General features: G+C 34.2%; 2 protein-coding genes across 4 annotated transcripts in view; one reads left to right on the top strand and one right to left on the bottom strand.

Annotated features, from left to right (window-relative positions):
* Positions 1 to 767: 767 nt before the first annotated feature.
* On the bottom strand, positions 768 to 9,014 carry mffa (mitochondrial fission factor a). Of its 3 annotated transcripts, XM_059514028.1 has the most exons (8): positions 8,849 to 9,014; positions 7,441 to 7,654; positions 6,260 to 6,429; positions 6,018 to 6,109; positions 3,686 to 3,850; positions 2,305 to 2,358; positions 2,106 to 2,190; positions 768 to 1,630 (listed from the first exon to the last, which is right to left on the bottom strand). In XM_059514028.1, the coding sequence occupies exons 2-8, from the start codon at positions 7,652 to 7,654 to the stop codon at positions 1,499 to 1,501; spliced, it is 912 nt and encodes a 303-aa protein (XP_059370011.1). In that variant the 5' UTR covers positions 8,849 to 9,014; the 3' UTR covers positions 768 to 1,498. The 3 variants fall into 3 exon arrangements, with proteins under 3 accessions (XP_059370011.1, XP_059370012.1, XP_059370014.1); XM_059514029.1 differs by lacking the exon at positions 3,686 to 3,850 and having other exon boundaries at positions 8,849 to 9,011; XM_059514031.1 differs by lacking the exons at positions 2,305 to 2,358; positions 3,686 to 3,850 and having other exon boundaries at positions 8,849 to 9,009.
* A 442-nt stretch (positions 9,015 to 9,456) lies between these two features.
* The window catches only part of megf6 (multiple EGF like domains 6), a 48,075-nt gene continuing 40,516 nt past the window's right edge, over positions 9,457 to 17,015 (top strand). The window contains exons 1-4 of the mRNA XM_059514027.1: positions 9,457 to 9,776; positions 12,236 to 12,370; positions 13,431 to 13,540; positions 13,610 to 13,714. Of these exons, the coding sequence (XP_059370010.1) occupies positions 9,694 to 9,776; positions 12,236 to 12,370; positions 13,431 to 13,540; positions 13,610 to 13,714 (433 nt within the window). The 5' untranslated portion in view covers positions 9,457 to 9,693. The remainder of the gene's footprint in view (positions 9,777 to 12,235; positions 12,371 to 13,430; positions 13,541 to 13,609; positions 13,715 to 17,015) is intronic.

Here is a 17,015-nt window from a genome sequence, read left to right as displayed (position 1 = left end):
TTTCCGCATCCCGGAAATTATTAGGGCGGTATGTCTCAGAATAGTCAGTGCAATTTGGGAAAGAAATCAGTTAAATCTGTATGTGGATGTGTGTAAATATTCAAATGTAATCCCCTTTGTAATCGTAAAAAATTTCATAAGTAACTGTAATTTAATTACTCATTTTTTCTTAGTAACTGTAACTAATTACAGTTACAATAATTTTGTAATTAAATTACGTAACGCCGTTACATGTAACTAGTTACTCCCCAACACTGAATATAAGTTCTAGTGTTGTTGTTTATTAAAACTATATAAAAATATTTGGCAAATGTAATAAAGCTGAAATAAATTAATACATAATTATTATATGAAAAACAAAAAATAAAAAAGGCAAAAATATATAAATATTAGATAAAAAACTTTAAAAGTAATTAAAAACACTGCTTTGGCAACTAAATGAAATAAGCTTAAGATACTACAGTTACGAAAAATTAACTGAAATTAATATAATTAAATCTATATGAAAAAAAAAAAGAGTCAGAATCACCTCCAAACCTAAAAAATGAATAAATTAAAGTTTTAAAACAATATTAATAAATACTATAATAGTATAAAAATAAATACTAAAATAACACTAAGTACACACACACACACACACACACACATATATATATATATAATTTTTTTTTTACTTTTAATCTGTCATGCTTAAGACCAAAAATGATACTCCATCTTCAGAAATTAAACAAACAAATCCAGAAGATTAAGAGCAGACAAGATAAGAGTGCAGTTCACTACTGTTGTCATTTATTCAAATAAAAGCGTTTTTAATACAATGTTCATGGCTCTGTGAGAGGACAACTGAATGTGAATCATTTTAGCAATATCCTGCTGAAAACAAGCAGAAATAACAACATCAGCATATTACAATAATGTACATAAATTATGACCAGGACTAAACTCGCACTTAACAAGTATGGTTTCTATGTCGATGCAAGTAACATACAGATGTACATAATGTACCTAAAATCACAACAGTCCGTAAATATTCTTATTATTTAATATTATATGCACTTCTTTTGACTATGCCATATCAGTGCATTCCATTCCATTGGTCTTTGTAAAAGTTGACATAATATTGTACTTATTTGTAATCCCATGGAAAAATAAATGATTACACCCAAAGCTCAAAGACAAGTGAAGTGATATATACATCTGGTTCATGCTTGACGTATTCAAAAAAAAAACAAAAAAAAAAAAACTAAAGTAATTAAAAATGTACAAAACCAAGAAAAAGACCATTTGTACAGTATAAATACATATTTATAACAATAAAATGAAACCAGACAGACAAACCCAAACACACAACACAAAAGCTATCTCTGACTTTACTGCTCTTACTGTGAAGAAAATAAAATTTTTTAGACATTAAAAAAATACGGCTAAGGTTTAACACATAGAACAGAGGGGCGGAGTTTTTATTTGGCCCCTCCCACATTGCAGAGTCCATGTACCTTCAGCGACGTAACCAGACCCAGCTGTTGATAAGCCAGAAAGCTACAGTGATGGAATACATGATCATTTCTCGCTTGACTCTCTCTTTGTTCTCCTCCTCCAAGAGCTGCAAACGCCGGTTCAGCTTGACAATCTGTAACAATAATAATAATAATAATTCCTTTCATTTATATAGCACTTTTCTAAGCACTCAAAGCGCTTCCTTTTACATGAATGGGGGAATCTCCTCATCCACCATCTCATTTTTTTGTAATGACAAAAAAAATCGAAGAAATTAATAAATCAATCTCAATCTCTCAGGTCAAGAAATCCATAATCACACAGACTGCTGTTTAAAGATTTGGGGTCAGTAAGATTTTACTGAAAGAAATTAATACTTTTATTAAGCAAGGATGCAGTACATTGATCAAGAGTGTGAGTAAAGTCATTTATAATGTTAAAATATATAACAAATCTTTTTTGTATTATTTTGTATTTTTGATCAAACAAATGCAGCCTTGGTAAGCCATTTAAAAACATTTGAATGGCAGTGTCTTTAATTTTTGAAAATTTGTCTTTTACATGGATTTTTAAAAAACCCTCTACAATATTAAAGAGCAGAATGATACCTGTCTGCGGAGAGACGTGGCGTCCACAACAGCCATGTCGTCTACTCCTCCCTCCAGAGTCGAGTCCAGTGTGGCCAGGGCATGCCTGTCAAAAACATTATTCCATTTCATAAGACACTGAGATTGTATTGAGAGGACAGAGAAAAAAACAAATAGAGAGGAAAAAACAGATGAGAGGGAAGAGACGAGAGGAAGTTACCTGTTGTCATGCTGGGGGTTAGAGAGGATTGAACCCCCTCTAAGAGATGGCTTGCTGAGAAGCGGATATGGAGAAAGTGAGAGAGGGAAAGGACAAAAGAAGACAGACAGACAGAAAGACAGACAACTTTAATAACACACACTTCAACTGGTTGGTATATAATATGTATATAGCTACTGCAGGTGGTCTTTCTCTCACAAACCATGTCAACATTTAAACCAGCATGGTAAACCAGCCAACTGCACAGACGTAAATAGAAAAAATGTAGTCTCATTTTCAGACAATGGTTTTGCACAAACCTACAGTTGAGTTTAGTGCCTATCAGTGGAACTGAAGTTAATGCCATTCTACTAATGAGAGCAAAGCAGGGCACAGGGCACAGGAAATGAGCTCATGAATACCGTCTGTGCAGGTGTTCAGAAACCACATTTAAAGGTTTGTCCTGTATTCAATTTAAGGCTGTTTCACAGCATCTGTGGCATAATATTGTTTACCAAAGAAAAAACAACAACAACTGTTTTAAACAATGATAATAAGAGATGTGTCTTTGGCAGGAAATCAGCATATTAAAATGATATCTGAAGGATCACATTACACTGAAGACTGGAGTAACTAATGGCTGCAAGAAATTCATCTTAAATTACATTTGATCAATTAATTACATCACAGCAATAGATTAAATTTTAAAATGTTAATACAACATTACTTCAAATTGTAATATTATTTCACAATTTTACTTTTTGCTGTATTTTTGATCAAATAAATGTGTGTCTGTGTATATTTGAAGGAATAATTGCTTGTGTAACCAGAAATACAGATGTGTAATTTAAATCAAATGATAAAAAAAGAAAGAAATTAAGCCACAAATGCTGTCAGTATAGATTAAACTTGTAAAGAACACAAACATTTCTTTATAAACTATAAACCAATGCAACAAACTGCTTGTGTATAAATTTAACTGAAATCTAAAAGCTCAGGGGGAAAACAAAGGCTTCCATCAAAAGAGGAAAAAAACTAAATCTTGTGCACAATTTTACTCATGCTAAACTTTAAAAAAAACCAAACCGAGAAGCTGAGAAAGAAATGGAGATTAAGAAAGCAGCGTGTCCACATCCAACAGCAAACAACACTGGGATAAAGCTGTCCTTTAGCAAACTACCTCCTAAACTTTTATTATGTAGGGTTTTGTGCTTTGCAGTTGAAAGGAGAATTGGTTGTCTGTCAGTGCATTTTCTCTCCAAATGAGTTTGTTATCAGAATGACACATGAACCTCTATCAGTTGTAGAGGACTTTGTTCCTGGATTAATCTGATTAGTTACTCAGTGAAGCAACAGCTAATTTAGCCAAAAGTCAGTCACTCAGGGCAGATTCAAAGGTCACCTGCGCTGGTTCTCGTCCAGGACCTCAAGGACCTGCTGGTAGGCCCGACGTGTGGTTGACTGGATAAAGGAAAGGACGCTGCGGGCGCTGAAGAGGTTATATCCATCCTCTGCACGGCCGAGAGGAGCCATAGTGCGCAATGCAGCAGAGGGAGAGGAAGTCATACTGACCAAACCACAGAGAAAGAGGTAACGAAAGAACAAGAGAGGAAAAGTAGAAGATACAAGTGAGACAGAAAGTCAAACAAATTTGAGGTTTAAGAAAGAAAGAAAGAAAGAAAAGGAGAAAGAATGAAATAGAAGTCGGAGGAAGAAAATAAAGACTTGCAAGAGATGGGCAACAGCCTCACCATATAAACAAAAGGTCACAAGCCCGAACAAGAAAACTCTCATCATTTTAACGACACAAACACACAAAGCAGTCTCTGAGTATCACATCCTCAAAAGCAGATTTGAAACGGCTGATCCGACATCAGACTAACGATGAGGCTGTTTACTGAACCACAGAATCCATCTACACTAATCCAAACAGACACAACTTCATCTCGGAGATCCATGAAGTGGTCTGCTTTAAAAATAGTGCTCATCAAAAACAGCTCAGGCATTTGTTAGGTGAATCTCATGTCCAGGTCACATTTCACCAGCCTCAGTTTTCTAAAAAAAAAAAAAAAAAAAAAAGGAGGGATTTTATTTTATTTATATATTTATTATTAATTAAGCACATATATTCATGCATCATACTTCCATTTTTTTTGTTATTTTATAATCTGTATGGAATATATATATATATATATATATATATATAATCTTTTTTTATTTTTATTGTTATTGTATAGTATCCTTTGAATTATTTAAAAAACTGTTTAAAAAATAAGCTTTGTTATCTTTAAGCAAATATTAATTTGTTCTTTCTTTTAATTTTTTAAGGAAAAATAAGACTTGGACAGGTTCTTGACAGGTCGTGTGTAATTAATTACTCTAGTAACGGTGAACAAGTGTATTGATGATTTTGTGTACTGTTAATTCATTTATTAGTTAATATTGTTAAATAATGAAATACACTACAATTCAAAAGTTCAGGGTCGGTAGGATTTTTATATTTGAGTCTCTTATGCTCACCAAGCATGCATTTATTTAATTAAAATACAGTTAGAGCTATTTCCTATTTTTCTATTTTAAAATGTCCTTTATTCCTGTGATGCAAAGCTGAATTTCCAGCAGCCATCACTCCAATGATCAGCGTCACATGATCCTTCAGAAATCATTCTAATATGCTGATTATTATCAGTGTTGTTTTTCATAGAAACTGTGATACATTTGTTTGAGGATTCTTTGATAAATAGAACATAACTTTTTAAAAATAGAAATCAATATAAATATTTTAACAGTCACTTTTGATAAATTTAATGCATTCTTTCTAAGTAAAATTAATTAAAATAAAAAATTAAGTAAAAAAAATAATCTCTTATGTACTGACCCTAAACTTTTAAAATGGTAGTGTGCATATGTTATAATATATTAGTATGTTATGATTTTGTAAAAATTTTTAATAAAACTAAATTAAGATTAAAATTTAAGAAAACAGAGTTTGGCTGATGGAAGTGATGCATTTAGATTGGTAGCACAAGCTGTACTAGTCTTCATTTTATTGTGGTCTAAAATGTCAATGTCAATGTCACCTTTATTTATATAGCGCTTTAAACAAAATACATTGCGTCAAAGCAACTGAACAACATTCATTAGGAAAACAGTGTCAATAATGCAAAGATGATAGTTAAAGGCAGTAAAAAAATAAAAAGAGTTGCTGGTCAATGGTGGGTTTACGTACTTTTACAGACAGACCAGCCAATCAGAAAACACCATGTCAAAACAACCAAACAACTGGTTGAAGGAGAATGACTGATCTGTTTTTTTAAGTACAAACCAACCGTGTGAACAGCTTCTCAATGCCAGGAGTGGCCATTCATTAGAATAGAATAGAGAACAATAGAGTAGAAAAGAACTGTCAAGCAGTCACGACTGACAAAGCAACTCTAAACTACACTGACCAATATCACAAGATGTGATAAAATTGGTCTCGACCAACGACTGACATGTGTGATCATGCCACTCCTGTACATGCAACAACATGCACTAAAGGTTAAAACAGCACAAAAGCCAAACTCAAAGGGCTCGAAACTTCACAATATACATGCATGGTTCTAACTCACCCACTTTGAGTCAGCACCATGAAGGGAGAAAGAGAGACACCGGGGAGGAGGAAAAAACACATAATGGAGTGAAAGGGTCAGAGGTGAAACTGAAGTACGATGTATTCGTGGCTTTGCACTCACGTGGAATCGTTTCTGGCGAGCTGGCCATTGTGTTGCACACCTGTGTTGTCGCTGACCGAGTGCTCTCTACGTGTCCTGGATTGCGTGCGCGCCTGTGTGAATCAGAGAAAACGAAAGTGGAAAGGTGTTCCTCATTTTACTAAACCCAAGCTGACACACTGTTGTTCTTTTTTTCAGCGATGCTAGTTACCGGTCACATTTACAAAGTTTCCGTCTTGCCAAATTTGGTCTGTCCCACTTACTTCTTTGCTGGGCTGACTGGCGGAGCTCGGCTGCTCCATTTCGAGGAAGTCGAAGGGCCTTTCGTTGAGCGTCAGGACCCGAGGTGGTGTCTTGAGGGACAGTGTTGACTCCAGCTGGGTGGACTGGATGAGGTCTAGATCTCTGGGAAACTGCATGTCATCACTGTCTCCTAAAAAAAAAAAAAGATTGAGCAAATGATCAGATTAGGGCTGCACAATTAATCGAATTTCTAATCGCGATTACAATTATGGATGCCACAATTTCCTAATGGTTCAAAGTTGCAAGTAATCGTTTAAAGTCCACTCATGTTATTCTGCTTGCTTATGATGCGTTCTTTTCTTTCTACATGTTATCTTAATAATTTTTACCATTATTTTAATTTTAGTATAACATTAGAATACCATTCATATTTGTACTTTTTTATAATTTAAAGAAGAAGCCAATCCGATGTATAGTTGACATTTGAGGCTTAATTAACTATAGAAAAGCACTAAAGGTTTTTCAGTTAGAGTGTTTTCAGCTTGTTTATTTTCATATAAAAATACAGCATGCAGCTGCATCAAGACATGGTATAAACATCATTCAATGGAAATTGTGGTAATCGTAATAAATAATCACAATTACAATTTCAAGGGAATAATCGACAATTATGATTTTTGTCATAATCGTGCAGCCCTAGATCAGATAGCCCTTTGACAATTGGTCAAACATGTATCATTTTTGTTTTTACATTAAACATTTTATTTTTTATTTTTATATAAATAAAAGCTGTCAGAAGCTTAGTTGTGACACTGTGGTGTAGTTGATTTATAGCCATTTATATATTTAGCTTTTATTTCTGGTGTTTGTATTTAGAAGTCATATAAATTGTGCTCGTTTGTCATGATGAAACATATGTGAGTATCATGAACTTTTGTTGGTCACAGGGCCTATTTTCTGCAATAATCCAAAAAAAATTAAAAAATCCTATTTGGAACCAGGGCTGCGTTTCCCAAAAGCATTGCAAACTTAAGATGATCACAGAACCAACTGTCACCAATGGAGCTATGATCAGTTTATGGTTATGATGCTTTTGGGAAACGCAGCCCAGGGTGATGTGAACTTCTTGGCTGGCCTACAAAAATACGTCATCACTGCACTATATCTCACTTTAATGTGCAAAGATCTTTCCATCTCGTACCTGCCACCATGATTCTCTCAGGAACGTGCATCATTGCTGTGTGGAGTGTCTCATTCTCTGGAAGATCCTGCTCTTCAGACTCATACGGAGCCACTTTGAGCTGATCAGGAATACGCATCCTCTGACTGATGCCCTCTGTGTACTCCAGCTCATAGTGGATCCGGTTCATCTCCGCCATCTCGGCTGTGGGAGAGGGGAAAGCCGCTCCATTCATCTACAGGGAAAAGAGGAGGAGGGCATTGAAACCAAACAAATAGGAAAGCTCTAAGAATCAAAAACCGTTTTAATTAATGCACAGTTGCACACAATGTTTTAATGTGTTCTTCTTTTAATTCCTTCTTTACTTGATTCTTCTTTTAATCCCTTCCCAATGTTCTCTACAATCAATTTATTTTACGATGCTCTTGAGAAATGCAGCCCAGATTAGGAGCCAGATTACAATCCCATACTTTGTATATGTATTGCATTTTATTGCAAAGGTTATCAATGTTATTTTTATTGTTTTAGTATTATCTTTTTACTATTAAAGCATTTATAAGTATTTTACACTCGCTTTTATTTTTGTTTTCATTTTAATTAAAGTGTTAACAATTTTGTAATGTGCTTTTGTAATTTGTAATTTTTTTTAAATATATATCTATTAGGTTTTAATCTATTTTGTATCAGTTTTAGTAAATTTTAGTACTTCATTTAATTTATAATTATAATACAATTTATTATTTTTTTCACTTATTAATAAAGGCAGCATTCCTCTTTTTTTTAATTAAGTTTTATTTAAATTACCAAAAGCAATTAACAATGGTTTTAGTTTCAGTTCACAATAACAACACTAGTTCTAAACGATCTAGTTTTGTTATGCTTAGTCCAAAAAAAAAAAAAAGGAATTCCTAAATTGATCTCTTATATTTCCATCCCAATTATAAAAACTAAATACTTCCAAACAGCAAACCATGCATCAGAATCTCTCATACAGCAAAATCCGGAATCACAGGTTGTCCTACCTGGCCTGTGACATTTACCCCAATACAAAAATGAGCTCATAAGACTATAAGCTTGGTTGTGTGTTAACTAAATAATACCACATTTATGTAATATAGTTAAATAACCAATGACCTTTATCTTGTGGCTGGATCATGAGATCAACTATTTATATGCCACTGAATACACCGGCTGCCCTAAAGTTTAATCTCGTAGATTGTGTTTCAGAAAGTCAGACAACAAAAAACAACATCAATATGTGCGTTTTTGGTTTGATTTATGCTGGATACAAGGCAGCACTGACATCAGCAGCAGTACTACAGTAAAACTTAAACGCTTGAAATATTTTGTTTTGAATGTTTGGGTGGATCAGCTGATAAAGGGCCAAAGCGTGACCGAAAACCACATAACAAATCTTTCAGACACATACCTTCACCGAGATCAGATCCGCCGAGCGATTAATGCTATCGTAAAATGCGATTATTTTGTGTGTGTGTTTATTTTTATTTTTTTTAGAAATAGACAATCATCCAGCAGTACAGCACAGGGCAAATCAACCCAGACATGCATGAAGCTGGTGGACGCTGTTAAACCAAAAGAGCGCAAGAAATGCTTTTTCAAAATAAAAGTCTCTCTGCATGTCATTTAAAAGTCACTCATTTTCACTTTCTCTTATAGCGAAAGTTTCTTAATTGTCATATTCTGTACATAATTTTTAGTTTAAGTGTATTGTAGGTTGAATTACATCAGTCACAAAACAGGAAATACACAAATTACAACTGTGATGGATTTTTTAAATATAATTATTTCTATAAGTTTAAGTTTTATTTACTTTTTGAATACATTAAAAAAGCACGGTCCACCAACTGATTAGACGCGTTAAGTTGTGTTAAATGGTAAATAGTACAATGAAAAAAATATATAAATATATAAAACACACTGAATTTTAGAAACAACAGCAATTTTATGGGGCGTCATGTTTCCATCGTGGCCCCTAGCGGGTGCGTGCGTGCGGGCGCGCGCGTGTGTGTGTTAGAAGAGCGCTGAGAAATTGTCCAGTCTGTCTCAGTTTGCTCCCAGTTGAGGATACCCGCTCCAGGACTTCTAGGATGCTCGATGCAAAGAAAAAAGCTTTAGTGCTTTCATAGTTATTACCTGCAGCACCTTACTTGTGTATAATGAAGTGATCAGACACTTTAAAGTGGACGGTGGGCCCCTGAAACCTGCTGACCACAATTCCTGAAGAGTGTTTACTGCATGTTGATGCTGTAAACGATGTGCTGCTCCGTGGCGGTTGTGCTCTGCTTTGTGATCGTGTCTCTGCACGGCGCAGTATCACTGGACCTGCAGCCCGACATGTGAGTTATATTAGCTAACATACATTTGTTTTTTATCATGTTTGGGCGCAAAAGTCGTATGAGTGAAATTCTTATCTGAAAGATAAATTCAACATGTGTAAAACAAAACAAACTGTTTTATTTTAAAATAATCAAAGAACGCACTTTAAAATAACTTTAATTAATAACATTAATAAGCATTTACAGTACATGTTACATAGGCTATCATACTGATCATTTATGTACATTCAAATAATAAGAAATGTCGTGATGTTTTAATTAGCCTAATAGAAATGTTCCTTTTTTTTACACAGAACATGCATGATATATTTTAGTTATTATATTATATATTACAGGTTAAATAGTAAATATGCTGCAGTGTTTTTAAGAAAATGTAACAACTGAAACCATTTTGCTTATGAAATGTTTATCTGTGAGTTTTTAAATTACTGTTAATAATAATAAAAAACAATACATACGAATTGTTTAATTAGTTTCATATTATTAATAATAACAAACAATAATTAATTCATTTGGTTTCTTATTGTTAGCTCTTTGTTTTGGTATAGCACAATAATTTGGAAGGTTCACTGACAATTAATCAAATAATCAAATAACTAATCAAATAAACAATTAAGTAAATAATGCGTTATTTCTGTAGTGATTTATTTGCTCTCTAGGTGTCGCCAAAAGCGCCAGAGTCCATTTGATATTCAAACATAAATGATCATGAATTAAAATAATTAAATTTATTCTGTAAACACTTGATTATAATATTTTGAATTTGTACATATATGCTACGTTTATCTAAACAAAATGTATTTTCCCAGATGGACTCAAATACTGCACTGTAAGAATGTGTAAATATGTTAAGCGTGACTAAGGCCAGTGAATCAACGCCTCCCTGAGTCTCTGACACACTAACTCCAGGGCTGATCCGGTGTGTGACTGTGCAGTTTATCTGCGAGCCCCCTAATGAACTCAGGATGTGTTTATTAAGCCCAGATGGTCATAGGAAGCAACCTGAGAGAGAACAGTACCCTCTGAGGCAGAGCCCAGACTCACCACACTCAATCTATGAAACTAAAATCAAGAATTTAAGAAGTAGACTGTCACAGATGGATTATAACAAATCATTCTGCAATATCCTGATTTATTTATGAATGTGAAATGCATTCCCAGCAGTATTCCATACTCTGAGCTGTGGATAGTTTGCTCTAAACTTTGGACAACCATAAGAAAGTTTTAAATCAATGAAAAGCTCCTGACAGATATGGCTGTAAAGAGAAGTGAAGAAAAGTTGAGTGTGTATGTACTTAGCTATACTTTAGGACCAAAATTATCCCTAAAATGGTCTAATTGTGAGAAAACCTCACATTGTAAATATTCAGGTATATTATATTATATATTTCGGCAGTAGGATTTGGCTTAGTCTGTTATTTTATTATTTGTATATTAATATTTTAAATATAACTAGTTAAATGTTTGTTGGTTGAAATGATCATTTGGATCCTAAAACGTGCTGTTTCTGCAACCCCAAGACCTAAAAGCAGATTTTTGATTTATTATATCAATGGCTCATAGTGCCATAAAATGATAAGAGCCCAACTCATTAAAGTTTTTCTACATATCCTTGTAAGTGACATAATAAACAAATGCAGAACATCAAGAACCAGCACAGATATAAATGCTCTTTTTACACTAAAAAGCCAACTTTCCCTTTGTCCATTATTTAGGATTTGTAATTATTACATTTAGTCCCCAAGTCCTTATCTGGTTACATTCTTGCACAAATTAACTTATATTACTATCCGTAAGTCTGCATACTCTCAGCTGACCATAGGGTACACATATGTTGACCCACATCCATAAGTGTTCTTCTGTGAGCATTTAGGTTAAAATTAACAATGCTTTTTTTTAGCATATGAACAAGATGGGTAATTATGACATCATCACTAAAGAAGGAGTTCTGATGTTCAAAGTCTAAGGCCCTGTCCCAAATAAGACTTTATTTTTCATGTTATTGCATGTGTTTTATAGTGCTCACGAGCACTCTCTATGTGCAATTAATTTACCCTTAATGTGCCCTCACTGGTCTGGATTTCACAGCGAACTGCTATGCAACAATCCATGCAACATTACATAACCAAACTGAGGAAGACCAAAATTGGATCAGGCCATCAATTTGAGACAGAATTTGAGACGGTCCTAAAGAAAATTCAACCAACATTGAAAATTGGTTGAAAATGTACCATCCAAGTCCATCCGTCTTCAGTCCATCCAAGATGAGTGTGTTTCTTCATTGGAACATAATCCTGTGCAGTGAATGGGTACCAAATCTGTTCCAATGAAGAAACAAACTCATCTACATCTGGGATGGCCTTATGTTAAGTACATTTTCAACAAATTTTCATTTTTGGGTGAACTATTGTTTTAGGTTCTATGGGTTTTTAAAATATATAATTTCCACTATTTCTCAGGCCGAATGTGTGTGAGGAGCAGGAGATGTCTATGTTGGGGGTGAGGCAACCATGTGTTCAGGCGTTTACGCGAATGGTGAAGGTGTTGAGGCAGGGCTGCTCTTCTCAGCGCTGGTGCATGGGATACGAAAGGAGGTAAGACACACTAAAACAACAACTGTTTACTTTGTTTCCCTGTTTAAACTATTGGCCCTTAAACTATTGCCTCTTATGATTCTTTCCCCCTAAGCAATTATCTTTTAGATCAGATTCAGTAGGTTTTAGGAGATTTGCTCTCATTCCATTTAGTAAAGTCAAATTTGCCAACTACCACAGCAGATGCTTTCCATTGACTTTCCATTGACACAGATTTCTAGGAACTCTTTTCTGAAAGTCTGGGGTTAAGGGACTGTCATACATTGTTGATTTGATAGGAGTTATAATAACCAACCATTGGTCCTCTGAAAGCATACCACTTTTCACATTATCAACCAGCACATAATTATTAAACATTACTTTCATCTCTGGCATGCTATACTGACCATGCTGATCAATGACCTATAGCTGAAAATGTGGCAAAACATAGTAACTATAACAACACTGGAACTGAAGAAAAATAGCTTAAAAGTTTCATTTTTAAAATCTGAGCACAGGTAACATCTGTCACACGAAAGAGACCGACCAGATGTTTCACAGATGAATGAGTGAATGAGTAACAGTATAAAATTGTTAATGAATAAATAAACAATACAATTAAACCAACTGACTAAATAAATGTGATTACAGTAATAAATAATAAAAATCGATTTGATTAATAAATAAATAGGCTAATAAATAAGTACAGCACAGTAGGGAGTAGAAAAAACATAAGGTAACACAATAGAAACTTAATATTTTCCAAACAATCCAAACCAAACAAGAAGTCTGACTATTTTGCCGATTTCCTGTGTTTTTTTTGGTCAGGTATGGACGCGGTTTATTAACTCGACTATTCCTATAATTACGTTATTTCCGGAGCATAAAATAAGTAATATCCTCAGTATCTTTTGCTTTCAAATATTTTGGTTTATTTTGTTTAAATATTGTGTTCGTGTAGCTAATTTCGGCGATATGTAGCTATTTCTCATTTGTCATCGTCTTTTGGTTATTAGGCCTGTATTAGTAATGAAACTGTTCATTATAGTTCCGTCTCTCTTTTTCCCCCTGTCTGTCTCAGGACAGGCTATTATACAGTGTATAGGCAGGCATACAGTATGGAGATGCAAACTGTCTATAGGTGCTGCCCAGGGTGGATGCAGAGAGGAGAAGAGAGTGGCTGTCTGCATAGTGAGTATCATAACACTGTACGTGTGTGTTGTGGGTCAAGGGTGTCTGAATAGTGTGTGTTATCCACAGGAGTGTGTTCCTCTGGCACCTGCTTTAATGGTGGGAAGTGCTCTGAGACGGGTGATCAGCTTTGTCAGTGTCCGGAGGGGTTCGAGGGAATGCGCTGCCAGTACGGTGAGTCTTTAGTGCATGTTTAAAGGGGTTGAAGTCTCTGATATCTTGAATGAATGGGGTTTGTTTTAGATCTGTTGTTTCTTTGGTCAGGCTATGTGCATTAATGCATATGCACGACACGCTCTGTCCACCACCTGTGAGTGCAGAGGGAGTTTTTGCATGCAAACGTCACTTTGGTTTGTTAGATTCTCACTTGTTTCTCCCTGTCTCAGTTTGTTTTGACAGTATATGTGAGGTGTTCACACTGTTAGGTGTCGAATGAGGCAGAATGCGGGTGTATGTGTTCCTCTAGACATGTGTCTGGTACCTTTTAAAAGTCTGGTGTCAGTATTTTGGTGCTGTTGTTTTTTTTTTTAAAGAAATTATAATTTTTTTTTCTGTAAGGCTGCATTAAATTGACAGTAAATACATGTATAATGTTACAAATAAATGCTACTCTTTCAAACCTTCCATTCATCAAATAATCCTAAATAAATGTCTTACAGTTTTCTCAGAAAATATGAAGCAGCATAACTGTTTTCAACTTTGTTAATAATAAGAACATTTTCTTGAACAGCAAAGCAGCATATTAGAATGATTTCCGAAGGATCATGTGACAGTCAAGAGTAATGATTGCTGAAAAGTGCCATCACAGGAATAGATTGGATTTTTAAATATATTAAAACCAGAGCTGAGTAGTAACGGATTACATGTAATCTGGATTACGTAATCAGATTCCAAAACTCAAGTACTTGTAATTAGAGTAAACTACTTTTTAAAATACTCGTAATCAGACTAAAGTTACTTTTGTATGGATTACATGATTACATTTGATTCTCCTAAATTTCCATTTTTCTTCCTTTTTTAGTCTTTTTCAAAATTCATGTTTGCAATGTAGCTATTTTTTTGTTTTTCATTGATACATTCATATGCACTTCTAGTGTTTTATTAGATTAAATATTTAACCTAGCAGTGATATTGCTGTGAATTTCATGTTTTTCAATATTGTTTTTTGTAGTGTAGCTGTTTTACAAATGTACTTAATTATAAGTAATTAATTATACATTTTATTCAGTGTTACTAGCAAAAGCAAGGCACGTTAGTGTCAGTATTTTGTAAGTATTAACTGTCCACACATTGCACTTGAAAAAGAAGCAATTGTGATATTTTGTGGAATATATTTTTTCTTTGTATATGTCAAAATAGTACAAGATTAGGCTAATTCAATATATGTGCTATCAAATAAGGGATAGCACAAATGTAATCTAAACGTAATCCAAAATTAATCACACGTGCACAAACTGACAGCCACCACCATAAGCTACTACTAAATATTGTAGAAACATAATTTTCTGTAAAGTTGCTTTGTAACGATTTGTATTGTAAAAAGCGCTATACAAATAAACTTGAATTGAATGGAATTGAATAATCAGATTACGTTACTAAAAATGTGTAATCTAAGAGATTATATTACAGACTACAAATTTTGTCATGTAATCTGTAATCAGTAACTGATTACAATTCATAAGTAATCTACCCAGCTCTGATTAAAACAGTAAACAGTTGTTTTAAATTATAATAATATTTCACAATGCTAAGACTATTTCACCCTTCTAAGCATAAAATAATTATTTCAAAAACATTAAAAAATCTTACTGAACCCAGATTTTTGATTGTTTGTGTATTTTTATATATATAAAAAAGTTACTTTGCTTGTATAACAGCAAAGAGCCTTTGAAAACTGAAGCCACCTCACACACAGTAGTATGTAAATGAGATTTCAAGTTCTTGTCTTAACAGTAAACCTTAAAGTTTAGTCAGAGATTTTTTTTGTGTGCTCTGTCTAAAGCAGCTTTCCTCCTGTGGTTTTATGCTGAGATGGTAGTTTGTACTCCTAAAATGTCTCAGAGTTTCTAAAATTAAATTTTTTTACTTTAAGTCCTTAAAGCAGAAGGCTGATGGCTAAACAGTACGGTGGTGAAATGACTGTGATGAAAAATGTCTTTTCCATGTTGGACTGTTAAACCTATTAAGCTCATTTGACTCAGAGTCTGTGTATATGTGCGTGTGGAAGAATGTTTTTACAGTGCTCTCTTTCAGTAGACATATTGCTACCACTGGACTGTAGGTTTGTTCTTTTACTCTAAACGTGGAGAATAAAAAGAAAAAAATTTGGCAGAATGTTCACACTGCTTTTTTTATACATTGAAAGTGAATTCTAAACAGGAGCTGTTAAACTCAAAAAGGAGAAATTATCACAAAAAAGATATGCATAGATTACTTTTATGGTACTTTTAATGTGCTCTTTTATCATATTTGGAGCTTGAAAGCTACTGATGTTTTCCATGTATAGGAACGAGCAATGTGAACATTGTTTAATATAAATCCTTTTGTGTTCCACATAAGCAGTATATAATGACACAACACATTTTACTGGGAAAGCATAAACATTTCAGATAAAAGTGTGTATTGTCAAATACAATAATGTAATAACTTATGGACCTCATTGATCTAAGCTTATGCACCTCAGTTTGAGTGAAAAAAGGTGGATTATTTTGGCAATGTTCACTCAAAAATTTAGGTTCATAAGCTCAGATCATTGCAGCCTCTGATCAGTCAATTCCAAAAAGAAATGCAAAAGACAATAATTACTAATAATATCCCCCAAAAAGATAAAAAATTTATTGTTATACCCTGATTGAGCAAAGTCAGTAAATATTAGTCCAATGAAAAAACATTAGGGAAAAAGATAATCCTCTCCGGGTCAAAATGACCAGAACACAACTTGAGGGTTAAGAACATGTTTTTCATCCTTGTTCTTAATATGTATGATGTTCTTTAAAAACACACACCTGTGCCTTATAGGTAGTTATTTTCACTCATGCTGTTTTTTGCACTTCAATAGTTCATGAAATGAATGGCAAACCAAAGTTTGAGGTGTGATTCAGATCTGAAACTTTAAAGGACACACATGTGAGCCGACAGTGTCATTCAAGTGTTTAGTAGAACTGTGTGGTTCTACTAAACAACAGTGTCTTCCTGATGGGGTGGAAGAGAGTCGTGGGAAACAAGCTCTTCACTGTCCATTACTGCAACTTCCCTGTTTACGGGTTTACAATATGTGCTGAGCAGACAGTGTTTAAAGATGTGTCTGTTTGAGTTTGTTTGATACGGTTTGCCTGAGGGTTTCCTTTCGCCCCATCCTGTTTGCCCTGTAGTGGAGTTAAGAGTTACAACCCCATGGAGCATCATGACTCTACATATTTTCTTGGAATACTGGAGCCTATTGAGGAGTTCAAGAGGTCCTGATCCACTAACAGCT

The sequence above is a fragment of the Carassius carassius genome, chromosome 28 (assembly GCF_963082965.1).
Source record: "Carassius carassius chromosome 28, fCarCar2.1, whole genome shotgun sequence".
Lineage (NCBI taxonomy): Eukaryota > Metazoa > Chordata > Actinopteri > Cypriniformes > Cyprinidae > Carassius > Carassius carassius.
This window is presented reverse-complemented; position numbering and strand designations above follow the sequence as displayed.